General features: G+C 37.2%; 1 protein-coding gene across 1 annotated transcript in view; it reads left to right on the top strand.

Moving 5' to 3' along the window:
* The window catches only part of LOC128737075 (hemicentin-2), a gene marked incomplete at its 5' end in the record, with an annotated part of 63393 nt that overhangs the window by 17450 nt on the left and 24764 nt on the right, over positions 1-21179 (top strand). Inside the window, 4 exon segments of the mRNA XM_053831627.1 lie at positions 6965-7124; positions 7468-7758; positions 20146-20960; positions 21027-21156. Of these exon segments, the coding sequence (XP_053687602.1) occupies positions 6965-7124; positions 7468-7758; positions 20146-20960; positions 21027-21156 (1396 nt within the window).

Below are 21179 nucleotides of genomic sequence, written 5' to 3' on the forward strand. Positions count from 1 at the left end.
AGAATGGACAGACTGAACAGGCTGGACAGATTGGGAAAACTAGACAGATTAGACAGGCTGGATAGATTGGATAGACTCGACACAAATTGGACAGCCTGGACAAAATAGATAGACTGGGCACAATGGATAGACTGGCCAGAAACTAAACAGACTTAAAACAGAATGTACAGAGTGGGCCCACTGGACAGAATGGACAGGCTGGAGACAGGCCAGACAGAATGGACAGACTTTACAAACAGACAGACTGGGCAGATAGACTGGACAGACAGACAGGCAGATAGCCAAACAGGCGGGCATACAGATAGACAGACTGGCCAGACAGGACAGACTGAATGGGCTAGACAGACTGGACGGGCTGGACAGACTGGAAAAACTAGAGAGACTGGACAGGCTGGACAAAATGGGTAGACTGGAGACAGTGGATAGAATGGCCAGAATAGTCAAACTAAACAGACTTGAGACGGAATGTATAGACTGGGCACACCGAACAGAATGGACAGACTGGACAGAATGGACAAACTGGTCAGACTGAAGACAGATCGGACAGACTGTACAGATCGGACAGATTGGAAACAGGTCGAACAAATTGGACAGACTAAATAGACTTGACAGAATGGACAGAATGGTCAAACTAGACAGACTGTGGACAGACCGGGGACAGGCCAAACAGAATGGACAGACTGAACGAGCTGGACAGATTGGACAGGCTGGATAGATTGGATAGACTGGACACGAACTGGACAAGCTGGACAAAATAGATAGACTGGGCACAATGGACAGACTGGCCAGAATGGCCAAAATAAACAGATTTAACACAGAATGTGCAGACTGGGCACACTGGACAAAATGGACAGAATGGACAGACTGGACAGACTGGAGACAAACTGAACAGACTGGAGCCAGACTGGGCACACTGTATAGAATGGACAGACTGGAGACAGACTGAACAGATTGGACAGATTGAACAGATTGGACTGACTGAATACACTGAACAGAATGGATAGACTGGACAGACTGGACAGAATGGCAAAAGTGGACAAACTGGGGACAGACTGAAGACAGGCCAGACAAAAATTTGAAGACATTGATCATTCTTTCTTGCTACCAGTTTTGCGACATGTTACTGGTATACAAGCTCCGAAAAGAAATGCAAGAACAACGAAAACATCTACTGTTCTACGTGTTGTACAATTTTCGGTATGGTGGAGAAAATATCGCCAGTCTTGGAGACACCTTTTTGCATTCTCTTTTGCTGTTACCGCACGTAAGCCAAACATACAGCTTTCCCCCAAAACAACACAGTTTTAAATAAGGAGGTACCCCATATCACTTCTCCATACTATTCCAACTGTAACTGTAAGCAAAAAGCGGCAAATGCATGCCATTTCTATACGATATTTTGATGACTGGTCAGCTCACGTACAAAAATGTTTGCTTAGCAGGAAATTAGCAGTCATCAACTTTTCGTCGGAAAGCCCAATTTTGGAAGCAGTTTTGAGGCCCATAAGCGGAAGTTTGTTTGTAAAATTGTAAATACTGCATTCTTCTTGCGAATTTGAACACTGCAAATATATTTTCATGAACAGAATTTGTATTTCAAACAAAAAAAACTGCTTTTGAAATTGGCAGAATCGATGACGACTAATTTCACCTTAATATCATGTACGTATTCGGGCTAGTCTCGACGCTTATAAGAGATAGGCACTGTCGATACAAAAATAAACAGTACTGAGCGATGGTATTGGTTAAGAGTGTGGCATGGCATTGCATGCTGGTAAATGTATGGAAAAAGTGTAACCGTTTCGGTCCCTGGGCCAGACAGAATGGACAGAATGGGCAAACTGGACTGACTAGAGACTGACTGGACAGACGGACAGGCAGGGGCGAAAGAAGATAAACATTACATCGGGATTTCCGCAAGTCTCCTTCTTCGCCCCGACGATCTAACGGGTGGTAACTAAAATTTTGGAATTTTTTCGCGGCCCTTATGCTCAACAACAAACGAGCTCAGAGAGAAATGAGAGTATGTATGTGTTAGCTCTCTCTCTCCTCTTTTTGTGATAATTTTTGGTTTTTGTTTATGCTTGCCCAGTTTTGTTAAAAATGGCGTCGAAACAAGAAGCATTTCGGGACCGCGTTGTACATTTCTACGAACTGCAACAGAAATCTCGGCAAAAAGTATACGGTACAACATTTAAAAAGCAAATATGTTGCGGCTTCGACTGTTTACCATATCCTCAGATGCCCAAAAACTATTCGCAAGCCAGGTAGTGGAAGACCAGCCAAAATTATGGACACAGAAGGACATCATTCTCTTTCTCGTTTCTTCAACAACAAGCCCTCCCACGGGGTCAGTCCCGGCGTAGTGGTTAGCATACACGCCTCTCACGCCGAGGACCCGGGTTCAAATCCCAACCCAGCAGAAGTCACGAATGACCCAAAAACTGGTTAAAGTGACTATAATCTAAACAAAAAAAACAAGCCCTCCCAGCAAACACTAACTCGTATTCAAATGTACGAAAATTATCGTTATTGACTTTTAATAAATTCAGGATCGTAAATATAGTCTAATGAAACGCACATAAGTTTATATTCTGTCGTATTTGACGATAGCAAGTGATTGACCTACGACTTTCAGTACAGAATTGTATAGTATAAGAAAACTAATAGCTTTGAGTCGGATCTTAGGGGCCGTCCATAAAGTACGTCACGCTTAGAGGGGGGAGGGGGGGTTGACCTAATCGTGACGATTTGTGACGTAGGGGGGAGGGGGGTATGAAGTTATGTGACGTCACATGAAAAAAATCAAATGGAAAATTTATTCGGGAAATTATAATTTAGCCTTCATTTAAAGACACAACTATTGAAAGCTTCTATAAAATTAACGTACTGATGGATTTTAAAACAAATAGTTAAATTTTTTGAATGAAAACTATTTTTTAACGTATATGGGTGAACAGGACTCATTTATTCTATGTAGTATGAACTATCCATTAAGGCTTTACAGAATATGCAGTACTCCACTGAAGAGCTGCTTGAGTACCGTCCTGCCTAAAAGATTTTTGCAACCGCAAATAGCAGTCGCACAAACTCCTGAAGGGTTACGGGATGCTACCAGAGACCCATGACAATGTTTTCCCTTGATATTCATGCTGAACTCAATCGATGAACAAAAATTCATACCGAAGTTTAACGGCTACTTTTAAGATTTTTCGATATAATCTATACTGCCCCTCACTCAAAAGCTCTCTGAAGGATAGAGTTTACGCCACTTGCGGATTAAATTTCGCATCTAAGGTAGTGTTGAATGATTGCACGATTGAATGAATACACAAAATGATAAAATCCGTCAGAAAAGGTTTTCCAAGGCGTGTTGCTGCAAGACGTCAGCAGGAAGTCCTGATTCTTTCAACTAGATCAGACGAATTTGAGTGGATGGATGTAAAGCGCGTGGATATGCGCGAAACATTAATCGACGGCACATCAGCGACTTCTGAAGCGTATCCGATCGCAGCAATTGGACTTATAAGCTCGAAAATTTTCCTTTTTTTATTTGCTGAAATTCATTTGATAGCTTTAAATAAAAAGGTTGGAATGAATATTCAATTTTTTTTATTGTGAAGGGGGGGGGGGGGTTGCCGTGACGTGACGTACTTTCTCAGGGGGGGTCACGAATGTGTGACGAAATGTGACAAGGGGTGGTGGGGGGATAATTTTGGTCAAAATTTGCGTGACGTACTAAATGGATGTCGCCTTATCGCAGACTTATAAAGTTGAATTGTTAACGTATATTTTGTAGTACATATATGGCCTCCAAATTAGTATGCATATGCTAGTTTTGTGCATCAGATACGATTTTTCAGGGTATATATATAGGTACATATAAGTTATTTATTGCTCTGATATGCATATGAAAATGTTTACTGGGCTCTGGTTTGGCTATCAATTAAGATGCACCATATGAATGTTTGAAGAAAATTTTGATCCCGTTTCTAAAAAAACATCATGCAAATGGACACTGCGTGTCCGGATAGAGCATCATCGCATTACGCCAAAAAAAAACACAATCGTTCCTGAATACCCATTCGATCCCATTTTTATCCAAAAACCACGACCCGAAAGATCTGTCTCAGTGCGCCCAATCGAAGATTTCTTCGGGATTTTGAGTTCCTTGGTGTACAAAAATAACTGGAGAGCCACGAATTGCAAACAGTTGATTAGTAGAATCAAGAGATGCATTCGCAAAGTTGACATGACGGCCGTACAACGCTTCTGTTTCGTCATCAAACGGAAGCTTTGCCGAACAGCCGATTACGGACCGTTTTCAAAAGTACACTAATTTTTTTTCAACAATGGAAAATGTATCTTCAATTTCGGTCACTGAAAGAGGTAGAAATGCTGATGACAGAGACGATTGTAAAGATCGAATACTGGTTGCAGGGGGCAATGCTACAAATTACCCACCGTAAAGCGGAGGTTCTGCTGGTCAGTAACTGTAAAACCAATGCGTTTGAGAATAATGAAATCGGAGGCAGTATCGCTGGAATGATCCCCATCGGCATCATGCTCATGAAAAACATCGACTGCCGTAACAGACGAAGCACCAGAAGAGCTCGGAAGCTGGTGAGAGAGGAATCGTTGGTCAAGTAACAGCAAGACTGGTACACGGCGGAGAACGGTAGATGGACGCACCGAATTATACTGGTTCTGTAGACCTTGTCAGGGTTGTTTCAGACCAACTGGGTTGATAAGAGAGCGTCTGAAATGTCGTCAATAGCGTTGTAGCACAGATTATGCTGAGGCTGCAACAATAATGATGTCTCGACAGACGCATTCTTTTTTCTAACGACGTATAGCAGTCAGCTTAACTTTTCCATTGGGGAAGAATAAATGCTTAGTGCGAAAAATGTAGATTCAGGCAAAATTCTCCTCACTTAGTGGTGTAATTGGTTAAACAACACGCTCAACTAGAGATTGGGAGCTGTGAGTTCGACTCTCACCTTCGCTAAGTCTATATTTTTGACCTAATATCAAGAATTTTCAGTTTGCCTGAATCTACATTTTTCGCATTAAGCATTTATTCTTCCCCAATAATAAAATAACTTTTTTGTGTCAGGAAATACAGACATAGTTTCTTCGGCAAAGTTGTAAGCAATGTGAAAACAAGCAACTTTGCTGAAGAAATCAAATTTCTATCTTTATCGAGTGCTAAACTATAGGGCATTTCTTCAAAACTTCCTTAAAAATTGGTTTTTCATACTTAGCTCTTCTTAGTTGCATTTTACAAGAATATAATGTTCTAGGCAATTATCGAAGCACTTAAAATACACGTTTTTACAGAAGACCGCAAATCTCTTGGACGTGTACTTGCTAAGTTATCGCATATTCAAGCATTAAATTTCCATAGCTTCACGAACCCATAGGGTAAAAAGGGGCAAGCAAATTTATAAAATCAGCGCTTCATCTTAAAGCTTAAGTCAAGCACTATAAACTTGTATAGGTTCCGCTTGTTCCCGACCACCCCAATTACAACTTTTCCAAAGAAACTGTGTCTATATTTCCTAACACAAAAAAATTTTTTTTTAATTTTCATTATAGCAAGCGATGACTAACTTTTGTAGGAAAAAAGTTCCACTTTTCGCCCTTTTGGAGTACTGTTCAGTCGGAATATACCTAAGAGTAGAAATAGCCAAATCAAATATAAATATAAGATTAATGTAAATTATAGTCAGATTTTCAAACATTGCTTGACGATAGTTCGAATTTTAATGATTGCTAATCTATCAGAAAATTTGTTAAACCATGCGTACCTCAAGGTACATCCCTGGGCCCAATTCTATTTAACGTATTCACGTCTGGTCTTCCTGAATTACCACCAACCAGCACCAGGTCACTATTCATGTTTGAAAGCATGCCGGTTAGCTAGAAAAATCTTTGCGTTCACCTACTTGTAAAGTTTAATCCTTTATATTTTCATATTTTCAACTTTTAGACTATGCTACCAATGCATACAATCTTATCACACAATTATTAGACAGACAGGTATGAAAGTTGCTTTGCAGATTTTTTGATATTGGAAAAAAAATTAGAAACCCTGTGAATGATAGGATCTTGTTAATAAAACGGCATTTTGTTTAAGTGGTTTTTCAAATTCCCCAGAGAAGTACCATGAAAGGCAAATAGTTGCTAGGAAATTAAAGCTAATGTCTAAAATTCCTAAATACCCATGTGTATGAGTAAGTCTAACACCCCGGCCGTTAAAAGGTCGAGAAACCTTGATGTATCGATAATGGACTTCAAACTAAATTAAATGCCAGGTTACAATTCAAAACTAGAATCCAATGTCTGTATGCTCAGCCGGTAGACGTTCGTTCTGTGCTCATCTATGTATCTCCCGTCGTTGATGCCCTCTCCACTGCGAGTGATTGATTTACAGGCAAATAATCAACACGGCAATACATAACCTATCTGCTATCGATTCGTCGTATACAGAAGTGCAAACACAACCCGCAAAGTCACCATTCAGAGTGATCCATTTAATCCAACAGCAATTAATCAAATGCGATGTTCCGAACGAACCACGAACTCGAATGTGAAAACTTTTCCCGCTCTCCGTCTCGCTCCGGTGTGCCACCGCACCGTTACCGTTACCAGCACGGACCTAAAACCTCCCGCTTGTCGTCGTTTTCTATTCGACATTGATCTTGCCATGGATTCGCCAGGGAGCATCGCTGCCAACGACGACGGTGTTCCGCACACACGGGAAAAATTTTTTTCTCCTAAATTTAGAATTGATTTGACTGTGATTGATACCCGAAATGAGGTTCGCTCTACTTTGTTTTGTTTGATTTGTCCTCAGATGCACTCTTTTACAAGAAGCGTTTTTGAACCCCGTTACTAGTTTTAGAAATTCTAATCGAATATTTTTTTTTTGCTCTCTCTATTTTCCTACGTTCCTGTGTAGTACTTGCAAAACGACGGTACGTTCGAGACCATCAGTCAAATGATTTTCACTGCGACCCGCTTCGAGAACGGTGCATCGATGCGCTGCGAGGCGGACAACATCGTGATGCGTGAGGACGGCGACCGGCCACTGCACGATACCCTCACGCTCGAGGTCATGTGTGAGTATCAAACCGTTCCCCGCAAGCTTAATCCATCTTCCTTGTTTCCCATGGCTTGGCTTTACCATCAACGGAAATCCCACCGAAATCAATCACTTCCAGCGTGTTACGCCGCGTCGCACCGCGCGGTGACATGATTTATGCTCATACTGCCCATCCTCTATCAGCCCAGAGCACACGTATTAAGTCCTGAGTGGCCAATAACTGCTACCACTAACCCACATATTTCTCTGCGCCGTGTGCATGTGTGTTCATTTCATTTCTCCGTCGTTTTTGTGACTTCTATTTCATTCTGTCTCTCGGCGACGGACCACACCGGCTCGGCTTGGCTTGGCCCGCACAGATCCACCGGTTGTATCGGTCAAACCGGACAACATCACCGTCAACGAGACGCACGATTTTCTCGTCTTCTGCGACTACGAGGCCAACCCGGCCTCGCTGGAGAGCGTCAAGTGGTTCCGCAACGGACAGGAGATCAAACTGAACAGCGCCCGCCACGAGGGTGGCAACCCGGAACAGACGGCCCTGCTGATCAAGAACTCAACCCGGGCCGACATCGGCGCGTACACCTGCGAGCTGTCCAACTCCATCGGGTCCGATGTGTCCGATAACGAGATTTATGTGGATGTTCTGTGTATGTATTAAAAAGGATGTTGGTTTAGATTTGTTTTCTTTTTCAATTTAGCATTTGTCTAACCCGCCTCCGTCGGAGGCTCGGTAACGCTGGGAAATTCCCCGGTGAATCCCAACGGAGACCACCGAACTCACACTCACAGGCTGGTGATTACTCTTTTTCTCGTCATTCCTGCTGCTTAGGCAAATTGAAATATTCCATCTGATTGTCTGTGACGGTGGAACGCCAGCAAAGTGGTTCCATTGTTAATGCGCTACTATCAATCACCTCCTTAGTGTCGTTTGTAAGGGGAACATGTCGCCTTTCGCCAATAAAACATGCCTGACTCTCCATAATGCAGTGCTCGAAATGGGATATGCCTTTAATCGGCGCTTTAAGTAACTGCCCCGAAATAAATTGCAGTAAATGTTGCAGAGCGAGCTGCGATTTAATGGTCTAGTGAGCGTCCGGCTTAATATTATGTGTAATTTATGTAAAATCTTAAACACATTCAATTCAATTCATTCAATTTCTTTGTTTTCTGTAAAACTTGTTGGCCCTGATTGAAAAAAGAACCGGATATCAAAACGAAAGCTACTGCGAAATAAATAAATATAAATGCGAATCAAAATATTCGCAATAAAACGATAAAATTGAAAATCTAAAATCCAAAATTTGAAACTAAAAAAATTGTAAATCGAAAATCACAAATCAAAAATTCATTATCAAGAATCAATCAAGAATAACTCTTAAATCGCCGTAAGTAAAACCGTAAATCATAAATCATAAATCATAAATTATAAATCATAAATCATAAATCATAAATCGTAAATCATAAATCATAAATCATAAATCATAAATCATAAATCATAAATCATAAATCATAAATCATAAATCATAAATCATAAATCATAAATCATAAATCATAAATCATAAATCATAAATCATAAATCATAAATCATAAATCATAAATCATAAATCATAAATCATAAATCATAAATCATAAATCATAAATCATAAATCATAAATCATAAATCATAAATCATAAATCATAAATCATAAATCATAAATCATAAATCATAAATCATAAATCATAAATCATAAATCATAAATCATAAATCATAAATCATAAATCATAAATCATAAATCATAAATCATAAATCATAAATCATAAATCATAAATCATAAATCATAAATCATAAATCATAAATCATAAATCATAAATCATAAATCATAAATCATAAATCATAAATCATAAATCATAAATCATAAATCATAAATCATAAATCATAAATCATAAATCATAAATCATAAACCATAAATCATAAACCATAAATCATAAACCATAAATCATATATCATAAATCATAAATCATAAATCAGAAACAAAAATCAAAATTTGAAAACATGAAAACCAGAATTTAAAATCAAAAATCATGTCTGAAGGTTCAGCTTATATTATCGGATTATCGATAAAAGATTATCGAGCGTCGAGAATCGAGAATCAAACATCAACACTCAAAAAATTGGAACGTTAAATTCACATGAAACCATAGGTAATTCTCATTCGCCGCACTTTTAAACGTAACGTTCACGTGAATTGTTGGTAGCCTTGCACTCACACTAACGTGGTTTACGTGCAAACCCCAGTAAATTTTATCAATTATCCCATTAACTAGCACTTGAAGTCCACGTAAATTGCTGTACAAAAGTTTGCATGATTTTTCACGTGGATGGGACATCTCAATTTTTTTAGAGTGAAAATTCAAAACACGAATATCAAAAATAAGAATTGAATCGTGAAACTTAAGAGTTGATAATTAAAAAGCTAAAACTGTATCCCAACCGCTCCTAATTCTGCGCATTTTACTACCGTGAACGTACCATATTCTGCGCAGCTCCTAATTCTGCGCATTTTTCTTTATATATGTATTTTTCAACATTGTGCATAACTATGGCCATTGTGTTATTTTTTTATAAATCTCTGTTGAATATTACGCCATTATTCACAAAAGGGCCATAATATTTGACAGCGAAATAAATTAAAGTGAAACTGAAAGTATTTTATATGTCAGAAAACAACGTTGTTAGCGCCAACGCTAAAACTGTCCTTCTAGAAAATTAACAAAATAATGATCGAAATTCTTTGCAATGATCAAATTACCCAGCATAATTAGAAAGAATAATTAGTTTTAGTCATGTTTTAGGCAAAAAGAGTGATTGCATGCCTTGTTTTCGTTGGAAAAATGCGATGCAGTAGTTTGCAGATTTAGGCACAGATTTTTTATTCATGTTCCAAATTCTGCGCAGTAATGTATCCTATGAAGAAATCGCGAAAAAATACGCAACTTCTCCCGAATGGCTGAGGTATAGAGGCATAGAAATTCAAGTAGAACCTTTAACTTGCATTGATTGGAATCCTGTGTTACGGCTCGGGGTCCGATCCTACGAACGCCAATTCATGGAACCATGTCTTCTGATTTTTTTTGACAGTCGAACTTCATTGAGCTGTCAGGGATTAGGGAAGTGGTTTCTATATGAAAACACAATTGTTAATATTAGTCTAAAGTATAATGTTCAGTATAGAGAAAACCCGAATGAACTCGCCCTTCACGTTATCGACAATAAAATATTTAAAATAAGCCAATCCAAATGATAATAATGTTCCTGTGCCTCCTGGACAGCGCAAGAAGGCCAGATCATGGATTTAATCATGGTAATGGCTAATGTCGGATTTTTGATGTGCTTTCATCGTATAAAGACATAAACTACATGGTATGAATGTTTATTGTTACTTTTTAGGTGCGCAGAATTAGGAACAAACATGCGCAGAATTAGGAACATGGGCAAGAGAGTGCGCAGAATTAGGCACCGTGGATAGGTTTACAAAACGAAAGATATACTCAATTGTTGGTCGACTTTTAATTCCCATGTTTTTTACCATATATTATAGACCGTAGCACTACATGTTGCAGCTATCAACGTTATCAATTTAACTCTAGAATACTTATAATAGCGGAGGAATCATAAAAATGTCTTAACTGCGCAGAATATGGTACGTTCACGGTATATATAAGAGTAATTATCGCTGAAACGGTGCCACTACTGACACGAGGTCTTCAAATATTGGAACTTTTGCGCTTAATTGGTTGAAAATGGTCAAAAAATAAGCATTACACTTGTGATACTTCGAAATAGTGGACCCCTCGTTTGCCGAGGGGCCCAACAGTTTCAAAAAAGGTGAATTTTGAGCAAACCTTGAGATCTACATCATGTGATATTTCAAAAATTTGCCATGAAACAACTATCAAATGGCCCGGCTCTGTTAAGAAGAACAGGGCTTTCAAATGGAGGAAAATTTTTTTTGGCGGCCATCTTGGATTTGGTCGCCATGTTTAATTTTATCAAAAAATGGCAGTTTTCACCATGAGCCCCCCGCCGATTTTCATTTAAAGACCACCATTGTAGTTTGTTTTATAGCAAATTTTGAAAATATCACAATAATTATATGAAAATTGTGAAGCTTGCTACAAATAACTGGTTGTTTTATTCAGTTAATGCCATTGCACACCTTATTTTATGAATATTTCTTATAGCATTTTTTCTCAGCTTTCCAAACCAAACCCAAGATAGCCGCCAAAAAATTTTTTACTCTATTTGAAAGTCCTGTTCTTCTTCTTTACAGAACCGGGCCATTTGTTAGTTGTTTGATGGCAAATTTATGAAATATCACATGATATAGATTTGAAGGTTTTCTCAAAATTCAACTTTTTTTTGAAACTGTTAGGCCCCTTGGCAACCGAGGGGTCCACTATTTCGAGGCATCAAAAGTGTAATTCTTACTTTTTAACCATTTTCAACCAATTAAGCGCAAAAGTTTCAATATTTGAAGACCTCGTGTCAGTAGTGGCCCCATTTCCAAAAGGATGAAAGTCAGAAACGAACAACCAAAAGACGATAAACAGTTAGGGGCAAACCAACCTACGGTCTAAAATAAAACAAAGAGCTTCTACGACAGAAGACTAAAAATGAAAGGCAAAATGCAAAAGATGGAAAACGAAGAATGATAGAGGAAAATGAAAGACATAAGACAGAAGACGAAAGGAGAGAGATGAAAGATGAAAGAAGAAAGATAAAAGCTGGCGAAAAACAAAAAAAAACGAAAAACGACAATGCAAAAGACGTAAAACGAAAGGCAAAACATGGAATACGAAACACGAAAGCTCAAAAATGAAAGCTGAAAAACGAAAAACGAATGAAATAAGATGACACGACATTAGAAAGAATGAGACATAAGAAAGATGAAATACAAAATACAAAAGACGAAAGACGAAACACGCGAGATGCAAGACGAAAACGAAGAATGAAAGAAGGAAATGAAAGACATAAGACAGAAGACGAAAAACGAAAGACGAAAAATAAAAGACGAAAAATGAAAGACGTAAATTAAAGTTGTAAGACGAATAACGATAAACAAAAAACCGAAGGCAAAAAGCCAGAAACAAAAAACCAAAAGACGATAGACGAAAGAGGAAAGGCAAATACGAAACACGAAAAAAGAAATACGAAAGACGTAAGATAAGGCCATTACAAATATTTTATAAAGTTTTTGTCCTTCCGGTGTCCGGCCACTGAAGGGGGGGGGCGAAAAAAAAACAAAGTGAATTTTTGAATCGAGCAAAAACACATGGATTTTAAGAATTTTTATTTAAGTTTTAAACGTGAAAACCGAATCTATTCTTGCTTATAATATATTATTTTCTATGCAAAAATATACGAAAAAAGACAAAAGCGAAGGAAATTTTTTAGACGATTTTCGGAAATTCCATTGTTCGAATTTCCATTTCTGTTTCGCGCTAGAAGCATTAATTCAACTCGGAGACTCATTTTTCGAGTTTTTCGGACTGTAGAGCCCACAGACAATTGATTTTATAAAAAGAAATTTGACTCATATCCTACAAAATAATTTTTTTGCCCCCCGATTTTTCAAGCCAATTTCCAAGGGAGGGGGGGGGGGGGTGACAAAAACTTTAAATATGATTTGCAATGGCCTTATTTTTCATGCAAAAATCTACTAAAAAGACACAAACGAAAGAAATTTTTTTTGGTCAATTTTCGGAAATTCTACTGTTTAAATTCAGAAATGGAAATTCAAACAGTAGAATTTCGTGCTTGAAGCGTTAACTTTTCGAGTTTTTCTATTACTAATTTTTGATTTTATTAAAAAATTTAACTCGTATCCCACAAATTATTTTTTGCCCCCCGATTTTTCAAGCCAATTTCCAAGGGGCGTGGGGTGGGTGACAAAAACTTTAAAAATAATTTGCAATAGCTAAACGAAAAACAAAAAACCGAAAGCAAAAAGCAAGAAACAAACAACCAATAGACGAAAGAGGAAAGGCAAGAGATACAATACGAAACATGAAAAAAAAATACGAAAGGCGTAAGATAATTAGCCATAAGAAAGAATGAGATAATATGAAAGAAGAAAAATCCAAGATAAAAGCCCAAGGGTTTAAAGACGAACGATGAAAACCGAAAGCCGGAAGCAAAAAGTCAGAAACGAACAACCAAAAGACGATAGATGATTAGAGACGAACCTACCTACGGCCTATAATCCCAAAACAAAATATTAAGAGCTACTACTATGAAAGACGAAAGATGAAATACGAAAAACGTAGAATGAAAGAGGAAAATGAAAGACATAAAACGCAGGACGAAAAATGACTGAAGAAAGATGAAAGCTGAATGGCAAAAGACGAAAAACGAAAACCAAAAACCGAAAACAAAAAGCCAGAAACAAACCACAACCAAAGGACGAAAAGCGACAGACGAAATATGAAACACGAAACACTAAAGCTCAAAGATGGAAAACGAAAGACGACGCACGAAAGACAAAAAACGAAACACAGAAGATGAATGAGACATAAGAGAGATAAAACACAACACGAAAGACGAAAATGAAAAACTAAAAGCAAAAAGTCAGAAACGAATAACCGAAAGATGAAAAACGAAAGACGAAATATGAAACAAGAAACAAGAAAGTCCAAAGATGGAAAACGAAAGCGTAAGAACGAAATACGAAAAATGAAAGACAGATGATAAGATATTAGAAAGAATAAGATATAAGAAAGAAGAAAGATGAAGGATGAGAGATGAAAGATGAAAGATTAAAGATTAAAGATTAAAGATTAAAGATTAAAGATTAGAGATTAAAGATTAAATATTAAAGATGAAAGATGAAAGATGAAAGATGAAAGATGAAAGATGAAAGATGAAAGATGAAAGATGAAAGATGAAAGATGAAAGATGAAAGATGAAAGATGAAAGATGAAAGATGAAAGATGAAAGATGAAAGATGAAAGATGAAAGATGAAAGATGATGAAAGATGAAAGATGAAAGATGAAAGATGAAAGATGAAAGATGAAAGATGAAAGATGAAAGATGAAAGATGAAAGATGAAAGATGAAAGATGAAAGATGAAAGATGAAAGATGAAAGATGAAAGATGAAAGATGAAAGATGAAAGATGAAAGATGAAAGATGAAAGATGAAAGATGAAAGATGAAAGATGAAAGATGAAAGATAAAAGATGAAACATAAAAGATGAAACATAAAAGATAAAATATAAAAGATGAAAGATAAAAGAAGTAAGCTGAATGACGAAAAACGAAAAACTGAAAAAACCCCAGAAACAAACAACCAAAAAAAGACAAACGAAGGCAAAACGCAACGGACGAAACACGAAAGTCGAAATATGAAACATGAAACATGAAAACTCAAAGATCGAAAACAAAAGACGAAGAACGAAAGACGAAAAACGAAAGACATACGATGATAAGACATTAGAAGATGAAAAACAAAAGACGAAAGATGAAGAACAAAAGACATAAGATGATTAGACATAAGAAAGAATGAGACGTAGGATAAAACACGAAAGATACTAAGCGAGAGCCCAAAAGTTTAATGACGAAAAACCAAAAGCTAGAAGCAAAAGGTCAAAAACGAACAACCAAAAGATTATAGACGATTAGGAGCGAACCTGCCTACGGTTAAAAACTCCAAAAAAAATAAAAAGAGCTATTACGACGCAAGACGAAAGATAAAAGGCAAAATGCAAAAGACGAAAGATGAAAGACGAAAATCGAAGAATGAAAAAGGAAAATGACACAAGACATAAGACGGAAGAAGAAAGATGAAAAATGAAAGCTGAATGACGAAAGACGAAAAGCCAAACACCGAGAGCAATAAGCTAGAAACAAATAACCAAAAGACGACAGACTAAAGGTACACCCAAGTCTTTTTTTACACGGGTAAAAGAAAACCGTTTAAAAAAAACGCGGTAATTCGAAAATCGTAATAAAATAGACAGTGTTAATTCAAAAGTCGTAAAATAATCCTGTAAAAAGAGACTTGAGAGTGTACAATGCCAAAGACGAAATGTGAAACACGAAAGTCCAAAAATGCAAGACGAATGACGAAGAACGAAAGACCAAAATCGAAAGAGGATAACATGATAAGACGTTAGAATTTATGAGACATAAGAAAAATGAATGACAAAAAATGAAAGATGAAAGGCAAAATACAAAAGACAAAACACGAAAGATGAGAGAAGAAAGATGAAAGTTGGATGGCGAAAGACGAAATTTGAACAACCAAAAAGCCAGAAAGAATGAGTCATAAGACGAAAGACGAAAGATCCAAGACGAAACCCCTTCAAGTCATTAAACTCTAATAATGAAAGCCGATGAACCGAAAGTCGGAAGCAAAAAGTCAGAAACGAACAACCAAAAGACGATAGACGGTTAGGGGCGAACCTACCTACGGCCTAAAATCCAAAAGAACAATAAAAAGAGCTACTACGATGAAAGACGAAAGATAAAAGGCAAAATACAAAAGACGAAACACGAAAGATGAAAAACGAAAAATGTAAAATGAAAGACATAAAACGGAAGACGAAAAACGAAAGATGACAGAAGAAAGATGAAAGCTGAATGGCGAAAGACGAAAACCGAAAAACCAAAAACCGTAAGCAAAAAGCCAGAATCAAACATTGCATTGTACAATGCAAAAGACGAAATATGAAATACGAAACACAAAAGCCCGAAAATGGAATGCGGAAAACGAAGAACGAAAGACGGAAAACTAAAAGCGAAAGATGAAAGACAGAAGTACCATACCAAAAACGAAAAACCAAAAAACGAAAGCTTAAAACCAGGGGAGCAAATTCAAAAGACGATAGACGAAAGGCGAAAGACGATAGACGAAAGACGAAAAACAAAAACCCGAAAGCAAAAAAAAAACAGAAACAAACAACTAAAAAACAACAGACGAAAGAGGAAAGGCAAAATACAAAATACGAAACACAAAGCGAAAGCAAAAAACCAGAAACAAATAACCAAAAGACGACAGACGAGAGGAGAAATGCAAAAGGCAAAAAACGAAAGACGAAATATGAAACACGAACCCCAAGTAAGGAAGACGAGAGACGACGAACGAAAGACGAAAAACATAGGTGTTAGAGGCATAAGTCAGATAAAAGACAAAAGACGAAAGATGAAATACGAAAAATCTAAAATCGAAAGAAAAAAGCCAGAACGAAAAATGATGATGATGAGACCACATACAGAAAACCAAAAACCAAAAACTAAAAATCAAAAACCAAACCTCAAAAACCAAAACTCGAAAGCTAAAAACCAGAAACCAAAGCCCAAGAACCGGAATCCATACGCTAAAATTCAAAATTCAGAATAAACGAAAATTGAAAATTCAGAATAAACGAAAATTGAAAATTGAAAATTGAAAATTGAAAATTGAAAATTGAAAATTGAAAATTGAAAATTGAAAATTGAAAATTGAAAATTGAAAATTGAAAATTGAAAATTGAAAATTGAAAATTGAAAATTGAAAATTGAAAATTGAAAATTGAAAATTGAAAATTGAAAATTGAAAATTGAAAATTGAAAATTGAAAATTGAAAATTGAAAATTGAAAATTGAAAATTGAAAATTGAAAATTGAAAATTGAAAATTGAAAATTGAAAATTGAAAATTGAAAATTGAAAATTGAAAATTGAAAATTGAAAATTGAAAATTGAAAATTGAAAATTGAAAATTGAAAATTGAAAATTGAAAATTTAATATTGAAAATTCGGAGATCGAAAAGTCAAAGCCAAAAGGTCAAAAAGTTCAAATTTTAGCAAAAGTTCAAAGGAAATTGATAAAATCAAAAAGTTTACAAGATGAAAGACAGTTTGGTTAAGTCCACAATTTAAACCTTGATGGCCGGTTTAAATAAGAATTCAAAACCTGAAGTTTATGAAAAGCAAAAGATAGAATGTAAGAGGTAAAAATTTGTAAGGAAAAATGTAAAAGACGAATGCATATTATACCAATTTTAAACATAACAAATACTTTTTTCGATTCAAATATATGAGCCGTTCCGAATTATAGTGGTCTATTGACCATTTTTGTCAAAAATGAGATTTTTGCTTAAATCGCATCTTTATCGATAGATGTACTATATAAACACTAAAAATTGCAAAATAGTAGGTTTCCAACCTGCTTTTTTCATGATGAATTTTATGTCCGGAACAGAATGACCTTTCTGTTCCGCATTATAGTGGTCTATGTGCATGGGACTTACTTGTGACAGAGAATGGGATAAAACTCCCATAATCCCATAATTAGGTGAAAGTAGTTAATAAGCGTAAGTCGACTATTGTTTTTTTTTGTGCCGATTGAACTCCCCCTCCTTCTATGGGAGACCCTACGCCCCACCCCACCCCTAATCAACAAAAGCATTGTTTTCGTCAAATCCGCTAATTTTCGTTTGCTTATATCTCCGGAAATATTAAGTCTAGTAAGATACTATTTTCACATTTTCAAAGAAAATTGCCCAAGGAATTCGAAAAAAGTAGTATTTTTTAGCAGCAGTGCCGCCAAATATTTTTTAATTCGATTTGAAAACTAAAGTTCTATTTTTCTCCCAATGAATACATTTTAATCTCAAAAGTTCCGACTTCATCGTATTCCAGAGATTTTTTATATTAGAATTACTTATCGTCATGAAGCATTCCTTGCCGATCCAGAGACAACGTTTCGAAGCAAGCGGCCTCCAATTTCTTGTGTAAAACCAAGAGCAAATATTTTTTTCAAGAAGCAGTGAGTCTCTATGCCCTGTTGTGAAAGCATGTATATGTTACTACATATTACATTTTCCTGAGCAGTGTTGCCAGCTTTTTAGTTTAAATTTTGGAATTTGGCAACACTGTCGATTTTTTTTTGATTTTATAAAAAAACTGGCAAATACGATGGAGTTGGAATTTTTTAGATCAAATTGTATTCATTGGGAGAAAAATAGTTTTTAAATCGAATCGAAAAATATTTGGCAGCATTGATACTAAAAAAATACTATTTTTTCAAATTCATTGGGCAGTTTTCTAGACTTCATGTTTTCGGAGATATAAGCAAAAGAAAATAAGTGGGATTGACGAAAACAGCCCAAGTAACAGTTTGGGTTTTATAACACTCTTATGATGGTTTATATGACCAATTTTGGTCTTAAAAACCGCAATAAGAGTGCAGTAAAACTAACATACTTGGGACGGCTTTTGATTATAAAAACGGGGCATCAAACTTGGAATTCTGACTGAAAATCCAAGAAGGTCCATTACAAGTTTTACTTCTTCTTGGTCACTTGACGTGGAATGACCCATTTTCAATTTATTCAATATTATTTTACATTTTAACATTATTTTCAATATAGTACAAGGAAAATTTAAATTGCAATTCAAACAAAAGTGTATGAGATAATTTTTCATTCGAACGAATATGAAATTACTCAGAGTAATGAAATGTACTGTTCCGCTTCCAGTTTACCCTCTATAGTCTATGAAAATAGTCTAGTTAAAGTAAAGTTTGGAAACTTTAATAAGGTGTATTATTACACAAATCTAAGTGTAACAGTGTAGTTATCTTTCTTCTTCACTTTATCGTCTATTTCATCTCTATCTCAATATTTTCCTGATTTTCATTCCGTTATCGAAACTTGCTCTTCTGTTTTTACACGACAAACTTCGCAGCCAGCTGTTAGAGTACAGGACAATTGCAGGGCAAGTTGCTGCGACTATTGATTATTGACTCTAACAGCGCCTCCCAACCGAGATTCGAATATACGACGACTAGCTTATTAGATTAGCATCGTACCTCGAGGCCAACTGAGACGCTACCTCACCTACTTTGTCGTACAAGATTATCCGGATTTTAGACTCGATTAACCGGGTGAAGAATTTTTTTTAAATGATCATCATTATCATCAGTGAAAAAATTATAACAAAAGGTTTGTTATGACTCAAATTATAAAATAACTCTCACTCGGTTTGTTGACATTTTGCAGATTGACCCTTTTGAAAATTTGGTACCGAATTTTCTTTGATTATACAATTTTCATGAATCGTGCAAAATGTTTAGAAAGTAACTGAGAATGTGTTCACGTGACTGAGACCAATAGATTAAGTGAGTTGTTGGGATTTTTCTGGCCTTTTTAGAAGTACCATTAATAGATGGTAGATGAATTTTTTACAGGCAGTTAACGCAGCTAGAAAAAAAATTGAGTGTTGAAGTTAACTATTTCTCATAGCCTTGTAGTAGTGAGACAATTCTGTACTATTTTGATAATATCTTAAAGCTGGTAGTCATTGGAATAACCTTCCCGAGGACCACAACTTTCAAGATAGTCAGCAGCGCAAGATACAGCCTGCATATGAATATTACATATACACTAGCGCCACGTAGTGAGACAATTCTGCGCTATTTTCCATACCACCTGGAAGCTGCCAGTCACTTGAATAACCTTCCCGAAGACTGCAACTTTCTAGATAGTCAGTAGCGCAAGATACAGCCTGTATATGAATATTGCATATTCATATACATATAGTGTATATTGAATATACACTAGCGCCACGTAGTGAGACAATTCTGCGCTATTTTCCATACCACCCTAAGGCTGGTAGTCATTTGAATAACCTTCCCGAAGACCGCAACTTGCTAGACGGTCAGCAGCGCAAGATACAGCCATTTATAAATCCCATGGATATAGACCACTATGGTGCGGAACGTTTTGGGGATTATGGTGAAAATATATATGAAATCATAGTGGTCTATGTACATTGGTGTGAATAAATCGTATATTTTGACAAAAGTTGGGATTTTGATGTATTCTCATGTTGAATCACTTTATACACTACACATTAGAACACTTGGTTTGGAGAAAATAATTGTATAGAATTTATTATAGAGTTTTTTAGACAATTGCGTCTCCTGTAAAATTAACTAAATGGTCAATAGACCAATATAATTCGGAGCGGCTCATATGACAATAACATCGGGTGCTCTCTGACTCGTTACAGACAAACCGATCGTGGTGCTCAACATGGACCCGGAAACGCACGTGATCGAAAACGATCAGGCAAACATAACGCTCCTATGTAACATCGTAGACGGTAATCCGCTGGTGCTGACCAAGGTGCGCTGGTTCTTGGATGGGGAATTTCTGAAGGAACTGCCCGAGTGCGACGATGACAGCCTGGGAGATGAGAATCTGTGCGAGGTGGATCCGACCAAGATGCTACTGCAGAACGTGGGCCGTGAATTTATCGGCAACTACTCGTGCGAGGGTTTCAACGTTGCCGGCTGGGGCGATACCAGCGAAGACCATCCGTTGGATATTTTCTACGAGCCGGGCAATGCCACGATGACACACTCGCCGCAGATAGCAATCAAGCGGAAGAGTGTAACGTTCAACTGCTCGGTGGAGGATCGGGGCAACCCGGTTGCGACCAGGTACCGGTGGTTGCGTGGCGGCAAGCCGGTCATGGACGTGGTGACACCCACGTGGACGGTGGACCCGGTAGGGTTAGACTCGAGGACTACCTTCTCGTGCTTTGCCTACAACGAAGGTGGAGAAGGCAACGCGGCTGAGGTCCGTTTGGAAGTACACGCACCGCCGGCGTTCGTTCAAAAGTTGCATCCCTACACCGGTGCGCTGTATTCGACGTCGAACATTTCACTCGCCTGCCGTGTGGAATGCGTGCCATCGTGTACAATCTCCTGGTTCAAGGATGGCGTCGGAATTGAAGATTATGATGAGAGATATTATATTACTAACAATTATTTAGGTGCAACGCCGGCTACTGGTGACTTTGAAACTGCCTATTCTGTATTGGTGAGAGCTTAGTTTAATGTTGTTTTTCTTTGTGCTTTGTCAGTCTATGAGAGTGTTTAATTTTAGCATTTTAATATGTCCGCCTGGCCGGATGGCATCCTTGATCGCATCAGAGACAGCTCCAACTACTCTTGCGTCTCGTCGAACAACTCAGCAGGCCCTGGAGTGCGCAGCACAACCTATTTCGGCGTCGAATGTAACGTTTTTCACACACCGTTT

The sequence above is a fragment of the Sabethes cyaneus genome, chromosome 2, assembly GCF_943734655.1.
Source record: "Sabethes cyaneus chromosome 2, idSabCyanKW18_F2, whole genome shotgun sequence".
In the NCBI taxonomy this organism is placed as follows: Eukaryota; Metazoa; Arthropoda; class Insecta; order Diptera; family Culicidae; genus Sabethes; species Sabethes cyaneus.